We start from the raw sequence: 12457 nt of genomic DNA on the forward strand, positions 1-12457 counted from the left end.
ACAGGTACAGAAATAGGTACACAAACGGGTAAACAAACAGGTAAGCAAACATGTAAACAAATAGGTAAACAAATAGGTACACAAATATGTACACAAATAGGTAAACCAATGGGTAAACAAACAGGCAAACAAACAAGTAAACAAACAGGTAAACAAATAGGTACACAAACAGGTACACAAAAAGGTAAACAAATAGGTAAACAAATGGGTAAACAACGGGTAAACAAATAGGTAAGCAAACAGGTACAGAAATAGGTACACAAACGGGTAAACAAACAGGTAAGCAAACATGTAAACAAATAGGTAAACAAATAGGTACACAAATACGTACACAAATAGGTAAACCAATGGGTAAACAAACAGGCAAACAAACAAGTAAACAAACAGGTAAACAAATAGGTACACAAACAGGTACACAAAAAGGTAAACAAATAGGTAAGCAACAGGTAAACAAATGGGTAAACAAATAGGTAAACAAACAGGCAAACAAATGGGTAAACAAACAGGTACACAAATAGGTAAACAAACAGGTACACAAACAGGTACACAAATAGGTATACAAACAGGTAAACAAATAGGTACACATACTGGTAAACAAACAGGTACACAAATAGGTACACAAATAGGTACACAAACAGGTAAACAAATAGGTACACAAACAGGTAAACAAACAGGTACACAAATAGGTAAACAAACAGGTACACAAACAGGTAAACAAACAGGTACACAAACAGGTAAACAGGTACACAAATAGGTACACAAACAGGTAAACAAACAGGAATGTAAACAAGTAAACAAGTAGGTAAACAGACAGGTAAATAAGCAAGTAGACAAATCAGGTAAACAAACAAGTAAACAAGCAGGTAAAATCTTATGCTTTGCATGTTTGCAAGTATAACAACATCGGTGTTACATACACTACAGTATGTATGGCAGCCTACTTCCTGGGTACCTGTTTAGGGTAAGAGTACAGTGACACACATGCACACCATGCACAATCTCATACACAATCTCATAGGCCCGATGGATAGCTCAGGCAGTAATAATCGTAAAGATATTATCTGATTAGGCAACAATTGCTTGTGAACTCGGGGAAGTAGCAAGTGGTGCTGTCACTGTTGATGCTACTCGTACAACTCTTTTCAAGTCTCTTGGTAAAATGGATTGGTAAAATACAATTCCACCATTGCTCACTGTATGTATGTATCTATAGGAATGGCTGTAGAAGACGTTGTTTCTAGCAAACTTGTATATGACAGATTTATGGCCCAGCAGAAGGCAGGTGACTTATAGAATGGCTCTTGTATGGAACTCTTGCTCTACCAGGTTTATGTACATGCATGACGGCGGATCCATGTCCTCATTATCAATTATTTTGTCACTAGAGGAGGTACACGTACAGTAGAGTATCTGCTTACATGTAACTACAGCAGTCTGACTCAATGCTTGCTACGTGGTTGAACAGATGATCTCTCAGCCATAGTGAGGTGTCTTCAAGCATCCCAGATACGTATTGTCTATGACAATGCACAAGCACCATGCTTGCACATGCGCGCGCGCGCACACACACACACACACACACACACACACACACACACACACACACACACACACACACACACACACACACACACACACACACACACACCACGCGCACACACACACACACACACACACACACACACACACACACACACACACACACACACACACACACACACACACACACACACACACACCACGCGCACGCACACACACCACACACACACGCGCGCATGCACACACATCACACACACACACACACACACACACACACACACACACACACACACACACACACACACACACACACACACACACACACACACACACACACACGCACACACACACACGCACACCACACACACACACACACACACACACACACACACACACACACACCACACACACACACACACACACACACACCACGCGCACGCACACACACCACACACACACACACCACACACACACACACACACACACACACCACACACACACACACACACACACACACCACACACACACACACACACACACACACACCACACCACAAACACACCACGCACACAAACAGACACCGGTTCTCTTTGTAAACATTATCTGCCATTCTCACACTTGACAGGGCAATTGGACACGTACCAACCTATCACTTAATAAACTAACAGGCCCAGCAGGGTGGACTGAAAAGACTGCAGGATATTTCTATCATTGTGTTGTTGTTAATTATTATTATTTGTGGGGAAAGCAATGGACTACTAAACTACCAAACTGAGAGGTATGGGGGAAGTTCACACCTATAAACAATTCCAGTGATGGATGTCATACATACACATACAGATTATGCCTCGGAGGCTTTGTGGCAACACACACACACTGGGAAAGTTACATATGTGAGAGATCAGATAAACAATGTCATTCTACTTAGACTACTCGTCTACTGTTGGTTGTAAGGACTTCATGTCATTATGTCAATGTGCAAGTATCTGAGTGTGTAGCACCAACATAGTCAAGTGCAGACGCAGTGGGCACACAGTACCTTGACAACTATATAGTTCATGAATCGCCCACATTGATAAGATTGTTATAGTAACACAACACACAGCACCCATCAGTGTATGACAAATCGGTTGCCCGGGACAACCAGAAATATGACCTGACAACTGAAAATGGCAGGCTAGCTATAGGGTTGCCCAAAAACAACCAGCTGACAGCTACCCTATCTTCCAGCATGACAATTTTCTGAGCAAGCCTATGCATGCGAGATGACAACTGTTGTTGACATATCATCTTTTGAGATTCACAAGTGTGTCTAAGGGACAGTTTCAAAATGCCACCGCAAAGTTGACCAGTTTCCGGTTGTGGAAGCAGTACACGCTCACAGCCACGTTTTGGTGCTGTAGTTAGCCCACACTACAATATTCATCCAGTGCAGGCGTCTGTTAGCGTGATGGATGAACGTCGACTGACAGATATAGCACAATTCTAAATGTCATAGTCGTCATGATATGATTGTACAATACATTCTATATGTTGCTGCAATAAGGTCATGGATTTAGTGTATGGGCAACCAGAGTAATAATCAGGCAACTAAGACTTGGATGTATGGTTGCCCAGGACTACTTAGAGATGGATGATTTGTCGTACTGCCCATGATCTATACCAAAGGACACATTGATTGATTGATTTTGATTGAATGACTGAGTGACTTTTTCTTTCTGTTAATTAAGGTCATCATGCATTATGCATAAATGCTGGAGTCCAGAAGAGTAAAGCACAGCAATGTGCTTGTTTTTAACAAATAATTTTGTGAATTATATATTATGGAAACAGAGAAAAGTCAATGTCCTCTACAGGCACAAAGTCACTCGATTGTTCTTTATCTTCTGTTTTTCGAGAAATTTCATCATCACTAGAGTCACTACTTTCGTCATATGCTGTTACATTCTCATTGTATTGTCTTGATATTGCTTCTCCTTTACTCAGCAGAGTATTAGGCAAGTCCTTACTTTTCTTCCCTTTCGGGGGCTTTGCTGCTTCGTGTAGCTCTTTTTCTGACATCTGCCGTACCCAACATGGGTTCTGCTTAAAAAATCCCGCTGTTACCCAAGCCAGCATTTCTTGTGTTGAGTATGGCCCAAACGCCTCACTTGTCCGTTTATTGGACCATCTATACTTCCAATACAAAGTGTCTTTTCGAAACTTCTTCAGGTTTGGAGTTCCCACATCATCTTCCTGTTCCCAGGGTGGCTTTTCACCAAGTGTTTGTTCCTCATCACTCTCTGGCTCCTCTTTTTCTAGTTTTTGTCCTAGGAGTTGCTGCCGTGCTCGACGATGTTCAACTCCCTCCACAATAATTTCTCGCCTGTCAAGTATTGGATGGTTAGCCATGCACCAACGCTTTGCCTGTTCGGCTGACTCAATTTTAGAAAATGTGACAAAGCCATAACCACGAGAGATGTTGGTCTTCTTGTCTCTGATAACCTGTAAACAATGAATTAAACAGTCACTACTCCCAAGTGAGGAATGTAGCGTATGAATACAAGAATACAAGACGTAACCATCTTCATACAATCATATTGTTTAGGTGTTTATCCATCATCAAGTCTAATTCCATAGTTCTTCAATTAAATTGTTTAAACAAGGACGGCATTTATTCAAGGGAGCATTTATTTGCTAAAGGCTCTCTGTCCGTGTTTTACGGGTGTGACACCTTTTCAAGAGAACAATACTTACCATACTGGTGTACACATCTCACAATTTGAGACATCATGTGGTGACAGTATCCAGGTAGTCCGTTTGCCTCAGGTATGCCTCTGACTAACTCATATCTAAAGAACTCGTATCTGAAGAACTCATATGGTTTTTCCTTCAAAATACGAGCAACAGATGAAATGAGACGTCTATTCGAGGGCAGTGTTGTAATCTCAGCTGCGGCGTTTATTTGAGGGCGTCGTTTAATCAAATAAATACGGTAGTCTAATTTCTCCACTCAACATGCCTATCATATACGGATTTTTTCAGCCTCTTGACTAGAAATAAACAGCAAAGATTTGAATTCTATGAAAAGTGGAGTCACAAATGTCACTTACACTATATCAATATCAAAACGTCAATGTTACATTTGCAATTAATTAAGACATTAATTAATTAATTAATTAATATTGCAATGGTAACATTTAATTTTATTTACTTATTAATTAATTGCACAAGTATAAACGAGTTTCAATACCTTGACGTCTTCTAGTTCACCAAATGCCGCAAAATAATGCCCCAACGCCTCGTCGTCGGTATCCCACGATAGTCTGCCAACATAGATTTTCTGATCCGGATGATATCTCTTCTTCTTCGGCTGCGACTCTTCAAGTTTGGCGAGTTTGGCAGCAGTGGCCGCCGCGTTGGCTGCCGCTCGCTTACGATCAACATCACTGACCTTCTCCGCTCGCGCGTTGATGTCAGGAGCTTTGCTGCCCGAGAAATTGTGTTTATAACTCCAACCAAATGTCGCCATATTTAACAAATCACGTGACTCAATAAGGAACAGGATGTTGCGCTAGGATCAATATTCCGACCGTGTGCGAGCTGTAGACGTGTTGCGACAACGACCACCGTTGCAATGGCCACAAAGAAGCAGGAGCATCCAGCTCAAGCGAGAGTTTGTGCGACGGTAAGTCTGGATTCTGATCTGATTTCACTGTGGGCGCGGTTTTTCGCTTTTTTCTGTTTCTCGCTTTCTCCTCCACCCTGGACACAGACAAGGCGAACGACAATAGCCAGAGGTTGTTGATACAGCAAGAAACCGGATCTGTCCCGTCATTTCTTAGTAACATGCTACTGTGACAATGTCAAGACGTGTGAAGGCACCAGACTGAGGGCACTGACTCGGGAGGTTTGAGTATTTGTCTTGCCGGAGTCTAGTTGCAAAGAACTCTAGCTATGAGTTTCTTGCGCCGTTTGATGCACAGGCGCATGCGAGAAGAAAAATCCCAAACATTGTTTCGTTGACGTTTACGGTGTGGGTATAGATTTCCATGTTGTGTGCAGCTTAGGTGACGTAGACTGTACATATGCTTGATGTGGTTGGTTGGTTGCCTGATGTTTGTGGATATTATCTCTTTAGTTGGAGGCTTTGGCGACTGAGTTGCAGGATGCAGAGCGTGGCATAACACTGCGTACACAAAAGCAGTTCCTGTCGACAATGACAGACGTCTTCCAAGGTCAGCTTATCTTTCTCTTTCTCTGGTCATTAGCTCGTCATCTCTCGCTGATGGTTGTGATTGATTGCAGCGAGCGAGCTTGTGTCCTGGCTGATGCGGCGGCTTGAAATCGAGGAGAGAGGTGAGAGATGCGGCACACGTCAGTTGGCATTCACCTCTCAGTTCTGACCACAGCATCTTTGCGCATTGTGTAGTCGAGGCTGTTACCATTGCGTCTGTTATCAGCAAGTGGGGCTTTGTTTTCGCCGCTGACAACAGCAGCAATTCGCTGAAGGACGATGGCACGTGGCTGAGGCTTCAGGTTGTGTACTTGGAGTGGTCGTTCGTTTGTGTAAACTAAATGTGTGAGGTGTGTTCAGAGTCATCATTTTTGGCCTTCACAGAGCGGGTATCCTGATAGTAGAGATTATGGTATAACATGTGACTCCATCCTTTGTCAAGTGATGTAGTGTGCATGCAGCTTGTCTCTTGCAGCAATATATCTGGCAAAGAGAGCCATGAGATCTAAAGCCAATCATGCCTTGGCGGACTATGAAGCAGTAAGTAGATTATGAGTGTGTGTGAACTATCAGTATCATATTTGGTGTATGTATTTAGATAATATTTTAATACTTAGTTAATTAATTACAATTAACTAATTACAATTATTTGTATTTAAGGTTTGTTGGCAGTGTGCAGTTAGCATTAGCTGTGCAGACTTTCATTTTGTGTGCTAGACAGGTAGGTGATACACAGTGGACTTATATTGAGTGAAAAGGATTTCCTGTTTGGACATGCATAAACAATAAAGGAGTGCCCTTATCTTGTGGAGACCAATTACTGTTTCTGATCTTGTTATGGACTAATCTGTGTCTTTCATTATTTGTCTGCATGCCTGAATCTATAGCATATTGCATCTGTTACTGTATGACAGCTGTATAGTGTAAGTGAGGTGTGTTTTGAATGTGTTGTGTTGTTATAATCTACACTAACACAACTTGTGGGGTATTGTAGTCTCATATGGGAAGTACAGTGTAAATATTTATGGCATAACAACAGTTGCCTTTAGCATTACAGTAGAGCCTTGCTGATTTCCTACAGCCCCATGCCAAGCCCCATTCGGATTAGTGAATTGTTCAGATTATCAAAAATGCCAAAATGCATAGCCTTGGAGGTCCAGACTTTGCCTCGGACAATCAGATCGCTAAGGCATTTACGTATCTTTACACACATGTCATGTTTATGGTAAAGGATACTGCTCTAACAGCTGCGTGTACTTCTTAATAACGTGACAGTCAGGATTTATAATAGTTAGATACACGCATTTGCTGAAAACTAGATAACCGCAGCCCAGATCAAGCTGCCCAATAGGATCTGGGTACCAAAGGTAATTCGGATTAGTGAGGATTTGGATTAGTGAGGATTCGGATTAGCGAGGTTCTACTGTACTCCCAACTAATTGCTCATTTTGAGCACCTAATTAATTGATCACATTTGGTGCAAGTTCTGAATAATTGAGTTCCTTCTTTACAAACACAAGTTAAGCTGTAAGGAATTTGGTTCAGACAGCAGCAAAAATTGATGTATGTCAATACCATTTATCACAATACTTTTAATTTATTAATAATTAATGTTGTATCATACTAGATTGATTGTGAATTATAAAATTGTTCAGCATCTATACAATCTGTTGATAAAACAGCTCCTATTATATCTTGAGGATTCAAACCCAATGGATACTGTTACAGTACTTGGGTTTTTGTGGACATATTTTATGGGTTCCGTATACTAAAAGTTCCATATACATAATAGCTGCTCTACTTACTGTCACAAAGCAATCGTTGATGTTTTTGTTTGTTGCCAGGAAGCTTTGGAGCAACTTCACCATCTTATGGATGACAGGTGGGAACTGGTAATTGAACAAGCAAGGGCCCAGTTGAGGTTAATTAACAGAATTTGAGTTAGTGCAACAGGGTGGTCATGTCGATGTGATATTATAGTCAATTGAGAATTAACAAGAAAAAAGATAAGCAAATGGTTGATAGTCAAGAGAGAGCCTTCTGGAGAGTTCATAGACCACTGGTAATGTCAGAGATAGTAGTGTGAGGTTATAAGTTACAGACAGACTTGCTTGACTGATAGATGGACAGGCAGGCAGACTGCATGACAATAAAATTGTTTATGGGTAATTGTAATTACATATTATGTTTAGCCTGGGCAACTACGAGTGGTAGAGCTAAGTAAGATGAAGATGGCAGTTGCAATCAGAGAACCTCGAGGATATAGGGTGAGTCAAAATCAATAATCAATGCCATAGTACCTAGAGTGGATGTCTAGAGTTGATTAAGTATTTTATTGCAGCTATTTCCTTCAGGCAAAGAAGATGCTGAGGTTGGTTGGCTGTAGTTGCAATATAACGTTTTAGTTTTTGATTTAGTTGATGGAATTTTGAATCAGATTGAGTACTACAAGTCTAGATTGGTTCATTCAATTGTGAGGACACAGAGACAGTGCGAGAGGTTAGATTATCTTGTTTGTAGTGTTGAGTTTTGTAGTTAATTAAATGTCTCAGAATGGTGATGCAATGGTAACAGAGTGAGCAGACAGACAAAGTCCATAGCAGAGTTAATAATGAGTGAGGTTGCAAATTGTATGAATTGTTGCTGATGAGTGGGAATATATTGAACAGACACTCAATCACCTTGTGCATTTAGCATCCCGGTGTGATTGTCTATTATTGATGTAATACACTCTAACGGGCTGTACATCTGCTGAAATTGCTTTGAATGAATCGAAGTGTTGCCAAACGTGACATCTGCATGTTTGTTTGTCTGTATCAGACAAACTACATCCAATGAAATGACATGTATTAGTCAATGGTCTAATTTAGTGGCTTTGAGTACAAAGTAATGACTGGGTAAGGGAGACTCTGTCCAGGTGTTGTTTGTCTGCTAGATCTAGAACCACAGGCTATATGAGTAAAGTCATAATCATTACTATTTTGTGGTTCATGTGGCTTACGTCAATTACCATTGATTTGCTTATTAATAAGAGAGAACAACATATGAATCTAATTTTAACGGTTTGGTTTTTCCATAGTTTGATTGCCTATGCACAGAACTACAAGACCTACGATCCGTGCTTTACTACTCCCACACCTAGCAATCCATGGATCACAGATGACAGTGAACTATGGAATTTAGAATGTGTGAGGTTAGTGGTTTCTTCGAAGAGCTGTTTCTGTTTGAAGTAACTTGCAATATAGAACATTAAGTGTTAATTAATGCTGTGTATTTGAAGGCTAGATTATGTAGATAAAAGGAGGGCTTTCAGATGGAGTTTACATCTGTCTGAATTGTTACGTGATGACACTGGACAACATGCGTTCTCATTATTTCTAGACAAAGAATTTTGTACAGAGAATCTAAAGTTAGTAGAAACCATGTGCATTATTGGTTAGACGTGTAGAAAGTCTTGTCTGAATCTAAGTTGGCAGAAATTTTGTTAGTTAACAATTTCTCTGTGTCTGTCTGTCTGTCTTGTCTGTCTGTCTTGTCTGTCTTGTCTGTCTGTCTTGTCTGTCTGTCTGTCTTGTCTGTCTGTCTGTCTGTCTGTCTGTTTGTCTGTCTGTCAACACGTATATTTTCAAACATTCAACTATTATACATCAACTGCAAATCACCATAGTAAAGTCCAACTATACAGTAATTACAAGCTCCTAAAGTCTTCAAACTACAGCTGCATGCACAAGAAAGAATACTAGTTAATAGAAAGTGGAGTTCAAGAGTCCAACAGTGAGAAACAGGTAGAAACATGATGATTACAATCTCCACAGAAGACGCACTAAAATGTGGACAAGGTAAGGCTGCGATAATCAAATGGAGACTGAAGCCGGTTGAAGACTGAGGAAAGCAAATGAAGATAAAGGATGGCAACAGCTACTTGTCTGTCTGTCTGTCTGTCTGTCTGTCTGTCTGTCTGTCAATACATATGTTTAAAATTTCAACACTATTACATTCTAAATGGTTCCAGCAAGGAAAAGGAAAACATGCTACAACAATGTCCGTCGACCCTTACGGCCGCTTAATACGTAGGACGATTAATTAACTGTACGCTATAAGCAGTACAACTGTTCTTGCTAAAAGAAAGTCTACATAGTTTTCTTGAGAGCACTTGTCCGTTGCATCTCTGGAGGCTAACGGACAGGCAGCGTCTCCAGTATGTCTTGAACTCGCCACTGTTTGGGTGTCCATCTTCATCTACAGATAATAGGGACAGATGATGTAGAAATTGGTGGGCTTTCCATCCCCAGCGGCCGTAATGCTAATGCTAAAAAACCAGAGGGATGCAATTGGATGCATTTCCCATAGCATCAATCTCTTTGCTGTATTTTTCCGTCTTCTGTGACTCTCTTTTGGCAGCAGCGGCTCCATCCACCTTAGAGGCTTGAAAGATGATGTCCTCATTCCACGAGTGGGCAAGAGGTATGTCCAGCTCGATATCATATCCAGATTGGGCATCGAATGCTATGATATCAGGACGAGAATTGCTTCCTTCGTAAAGGTTTCTGGGTTCTCTTCTGTATGTTATGTTGTCTGTCTGTCTGTCAGTCTGCCTGTCTGTCTGTCTGTCTGTCTGTCAGACATTGTCTGGCTTGCTGCTACTTCTGTTTGACTAGTTTTATTTTTTGGCAGGTTCTTGATAGAATGTTATCGGTTTAAGAGGGCTCCAACATCGGAGATACCCGAAGCATCTGAGGCAATTTTCAAGGAGTTTATTGCATTTGACAGTCCCAGTAGCATAAATATAGATGCTCAAACGTATGATGCAATCAAGGAAGCAACTATGAATCCAACACGTTACATGTTTGAGGCAGCACAGGTATAACAATATAAGCACTTTTGTTATGTGTTATGGTGGTACATGTACAGTGAAATCTCAAAAAGCTACAATTAAATTTATCGTCTGGGTCTGATTTTCATTCTAAATGACAGTGAATTGAAAACATGAATAACCTTGTTGTATTGCTGAGGTGGTCTGCTAGACAATAGTTATGATATTCAGGGCATGACCATGGGGCTAAACTTGCTTAGCGCCAAGCTTGTTTAGTTGAGTATTTGTAATCTTTATAATTTAGATTGTTGATTTGGTTATCGCATTGACTCTGTGATGATTCATGTAGTCGCACATCTACCAGCTGATGGAGAAAGGTCCATATGTTCGATTCTTGCAGTCAGATGCATATAAGAAGCTAATGCAGCAGAGTCCAGTGCAATCAAGGAAAGGGTACGTATGTAGTTAATAATGTGCAGTTTGCTGTTACTGTACAGTAACTGTTGAACAAGATTCGTTTGTGTGTGAGTCTTCTTTGGTATGACATCTTTCAAAGCAATCACGAGCGTTTTACTTGTTTTGCCATTGCTGAGCATGTTTGTCTTTGTGAACTTGATCACCAAAATTTCTGTGCTATAGAAAGGCATGTTGGGACCGGTCACTAAGGGTTTTACTAAAATTCCTTTTTTTCTCTGATTTATGCAAGTCACTTTGCTATGCATTGACAGACAGACGGATGACAACAATTGAACATGGGTGATAGTATAACTTAAGGCTTTGGTGCCTAATCACTGTCATATATTATACTGTGCATGGTACTGTACGGAATGAGTTGTAAAACATTCACTGAAGCAGCATGTGTAACTGATACAGGAAGCATTAGTTAGGGTAGACTGCCCTTGCAGCAAACATGCAACAGAGGGCATAGTAATGCTAACTTGTTTCTGTATATGCTTTCTTTGTGTAGGTTTCTTGGTATTCCTTCTTTGCCAACTTTTAAGACTCGGTCTGGATCTCCTAAACCTCGCCGATCACCAAGAGCTTCGCCTGCGAACACACCACCGATTACTCCTCCTATAGAACGAAAACAAACTTTCAGTTCTGGCATGCAGGCCAGCAATTTTGGTCAGGATGATTTTGTGATGGAACTGGTAGCTGGTGCCAGCTCGGAGGCAAGAAACAATACACTGAGAGCATCTGATAGAAACTTGCCCCTCTCTACTCTGTCACCACAGGGATTGATTGATGCCATGACAAAGGGATTGGGAAGGACTTCTCCTGGTAGTTTATCGACGTCTTCTAGCTCTGCTGGAGAAATGCTTGGAGGGTAAGTTGTATACAGGTCTGTTATATTAGTGTTAAAAATTGAACTTTAGGGGATGCTATCGATTTACATAATTTATTTTAAAGATCAATATGGTGCTTTGTTTCTTATCATTTTATTACATACTCTCATTAGTTTTGCCATTTCATTATTATGACCAGGGTTCACTTATTGGCTTAGTCCATTTTGGATAATTAATCTAACAGAGCAATTTGTAATGTAGATGGTATTGTGTTTCAGGCACTCACCTGTTATACGTCATTCATCACTCTCTCCAACAGATGCACAGATGCTTTGACTTTGAAGTTAGAGTCCAAGTTACTACAGCAGCACTCATGCAGTTTTGAGTGCAACGGAATGAAGATGATTATATCTAGACTTTGTACATATCTAGCTATTCTACATGTGTAGAGAGAGCTGATGAACTGATTTAGTGAAAAGTAGTATGTATTGGAATTAGTTACGTTTATGTATAAGGTATATCGCCTGTAATATTGCGGTACTAATAAAGACTTCTGGTTACCAGTGTCACTCACTACTCTACACCACCGACTCCGTTAGTGAC

At 40.6% G+C, this 12457-nt stretch overlaps 3 protein-coding genes across 5 annotated transcripts in view; 2 read left to right on the plus strand and 1 right to left on the minus strand.

The window, feature by feature from the left end:
- The window catches only part of LOC134185128 (ketimine reductase mu-crystallin-like), a 4912-nt gene extending 3416 nt beyond the window's left edge, over window positions 1-1496 (plus strand). Inside the window, exons 7-8 of the mRNA XM_062652937.1 lie at window positions 1070-1154; window positions 1214-1496. Of these exons, the coding sequence (XP_062508921.1) occupies window positions 1070-1154; window positions 1214-1293 (165 nt within the window). The 3' untranslated portion in view covers window positions 1294-1496. The remainder of the gene's footprint in view (window positions 1-1069; window positions 1155-1213) is intronic.
- Window positions 1497-3218: 1722 nt separating this feature from the next.
- LOC134185129 (heterogeneous nuclear ribonucleoprotein D-like) lies at window positions 3219-5130 on the minus strand. Its single transcript, XM_062652938.1, has 2 exons — window positions 4772-5130; window positions 3219-4023 (listed from the first exon to the last, which is right to left on the minus strand). The coding sequence occupies exons 1-2, from the start codon at window positions 5048-5050 to the stop codon at window positions 3361-3363; spliced, it is 942 nt and encodes a 313-aa protein (XP_062508922.1). The 5' UTR covers window positions 5051-5130; the 3' UTR covers window positions 3219-3360.
- Window positions 5099-12277, plus strand: LOC134185124 (regulator of G-protein signaling 7-like). 3 transcript variants are annotated; one of them, XM_062652932.1, is made up of 18 exons: window positions 5366-5428; window positions 5505-5588; window positions 5660-5756; window positions 5827-5877; window positions 5951-6057; window positions 6116-6167; window positions 6231-6295; window positions 7600-7676; window positions 7736-7817; window positions 7948-8022; window positions 8097-8126; window positions 8193-8254; window positions 8835-8948; window positions 9036-9164; window positions 10430-10616; window positions 10918-11021; window positions 11536-11895; window positions 12133-12277. In XM_062652932.1, exons 3-18 carry the CDS (start codon window positions 5738-5740, stop codon window positions 12188-12190), a joined length of 1572 nt encoding a protein of 523 aa, XP_062508916.1. In that variant the 5' UTR covers window positions 5366-5428; window positions 5505-5588; window positions 5660-5737; the 3' UTR covers window positions 12191-12277. The 3 variants fall into 3 exon arrangements, with proteins under 3 accessions (XP_062508914.1, XP_062508916.1, XP_062508915.1); XM_062652930.1 differs by lacking the exons at window positions 5366-5428; window positions 5505-5588 and adding an exon at window positions 5099-5206; XM_062652931.1 differs by lacking the exon at window positions 5366-5428 and having other exon boundaries at window positions 5463-5588.
- The last annotated feature ends 180 nt before the right edge of the window (window positions 12278-12457 follow it).

The sequence above is a fragment of the Corticium candelabrum genome, chromosome 9 (genome assembly GCF_963422355.1).
Source record: "Corticium candelabrum chromosome 9, ooCorCand1.1, whole genome shotgun sequence".
NCBI classification, from domain to species: domain Eukaryota; kingdom Metazoa; phylum Porifera; class Homoscleromorpha; order Homosclerophorida; family Plakinidae; genus Corticium; species Corticium candelabrum.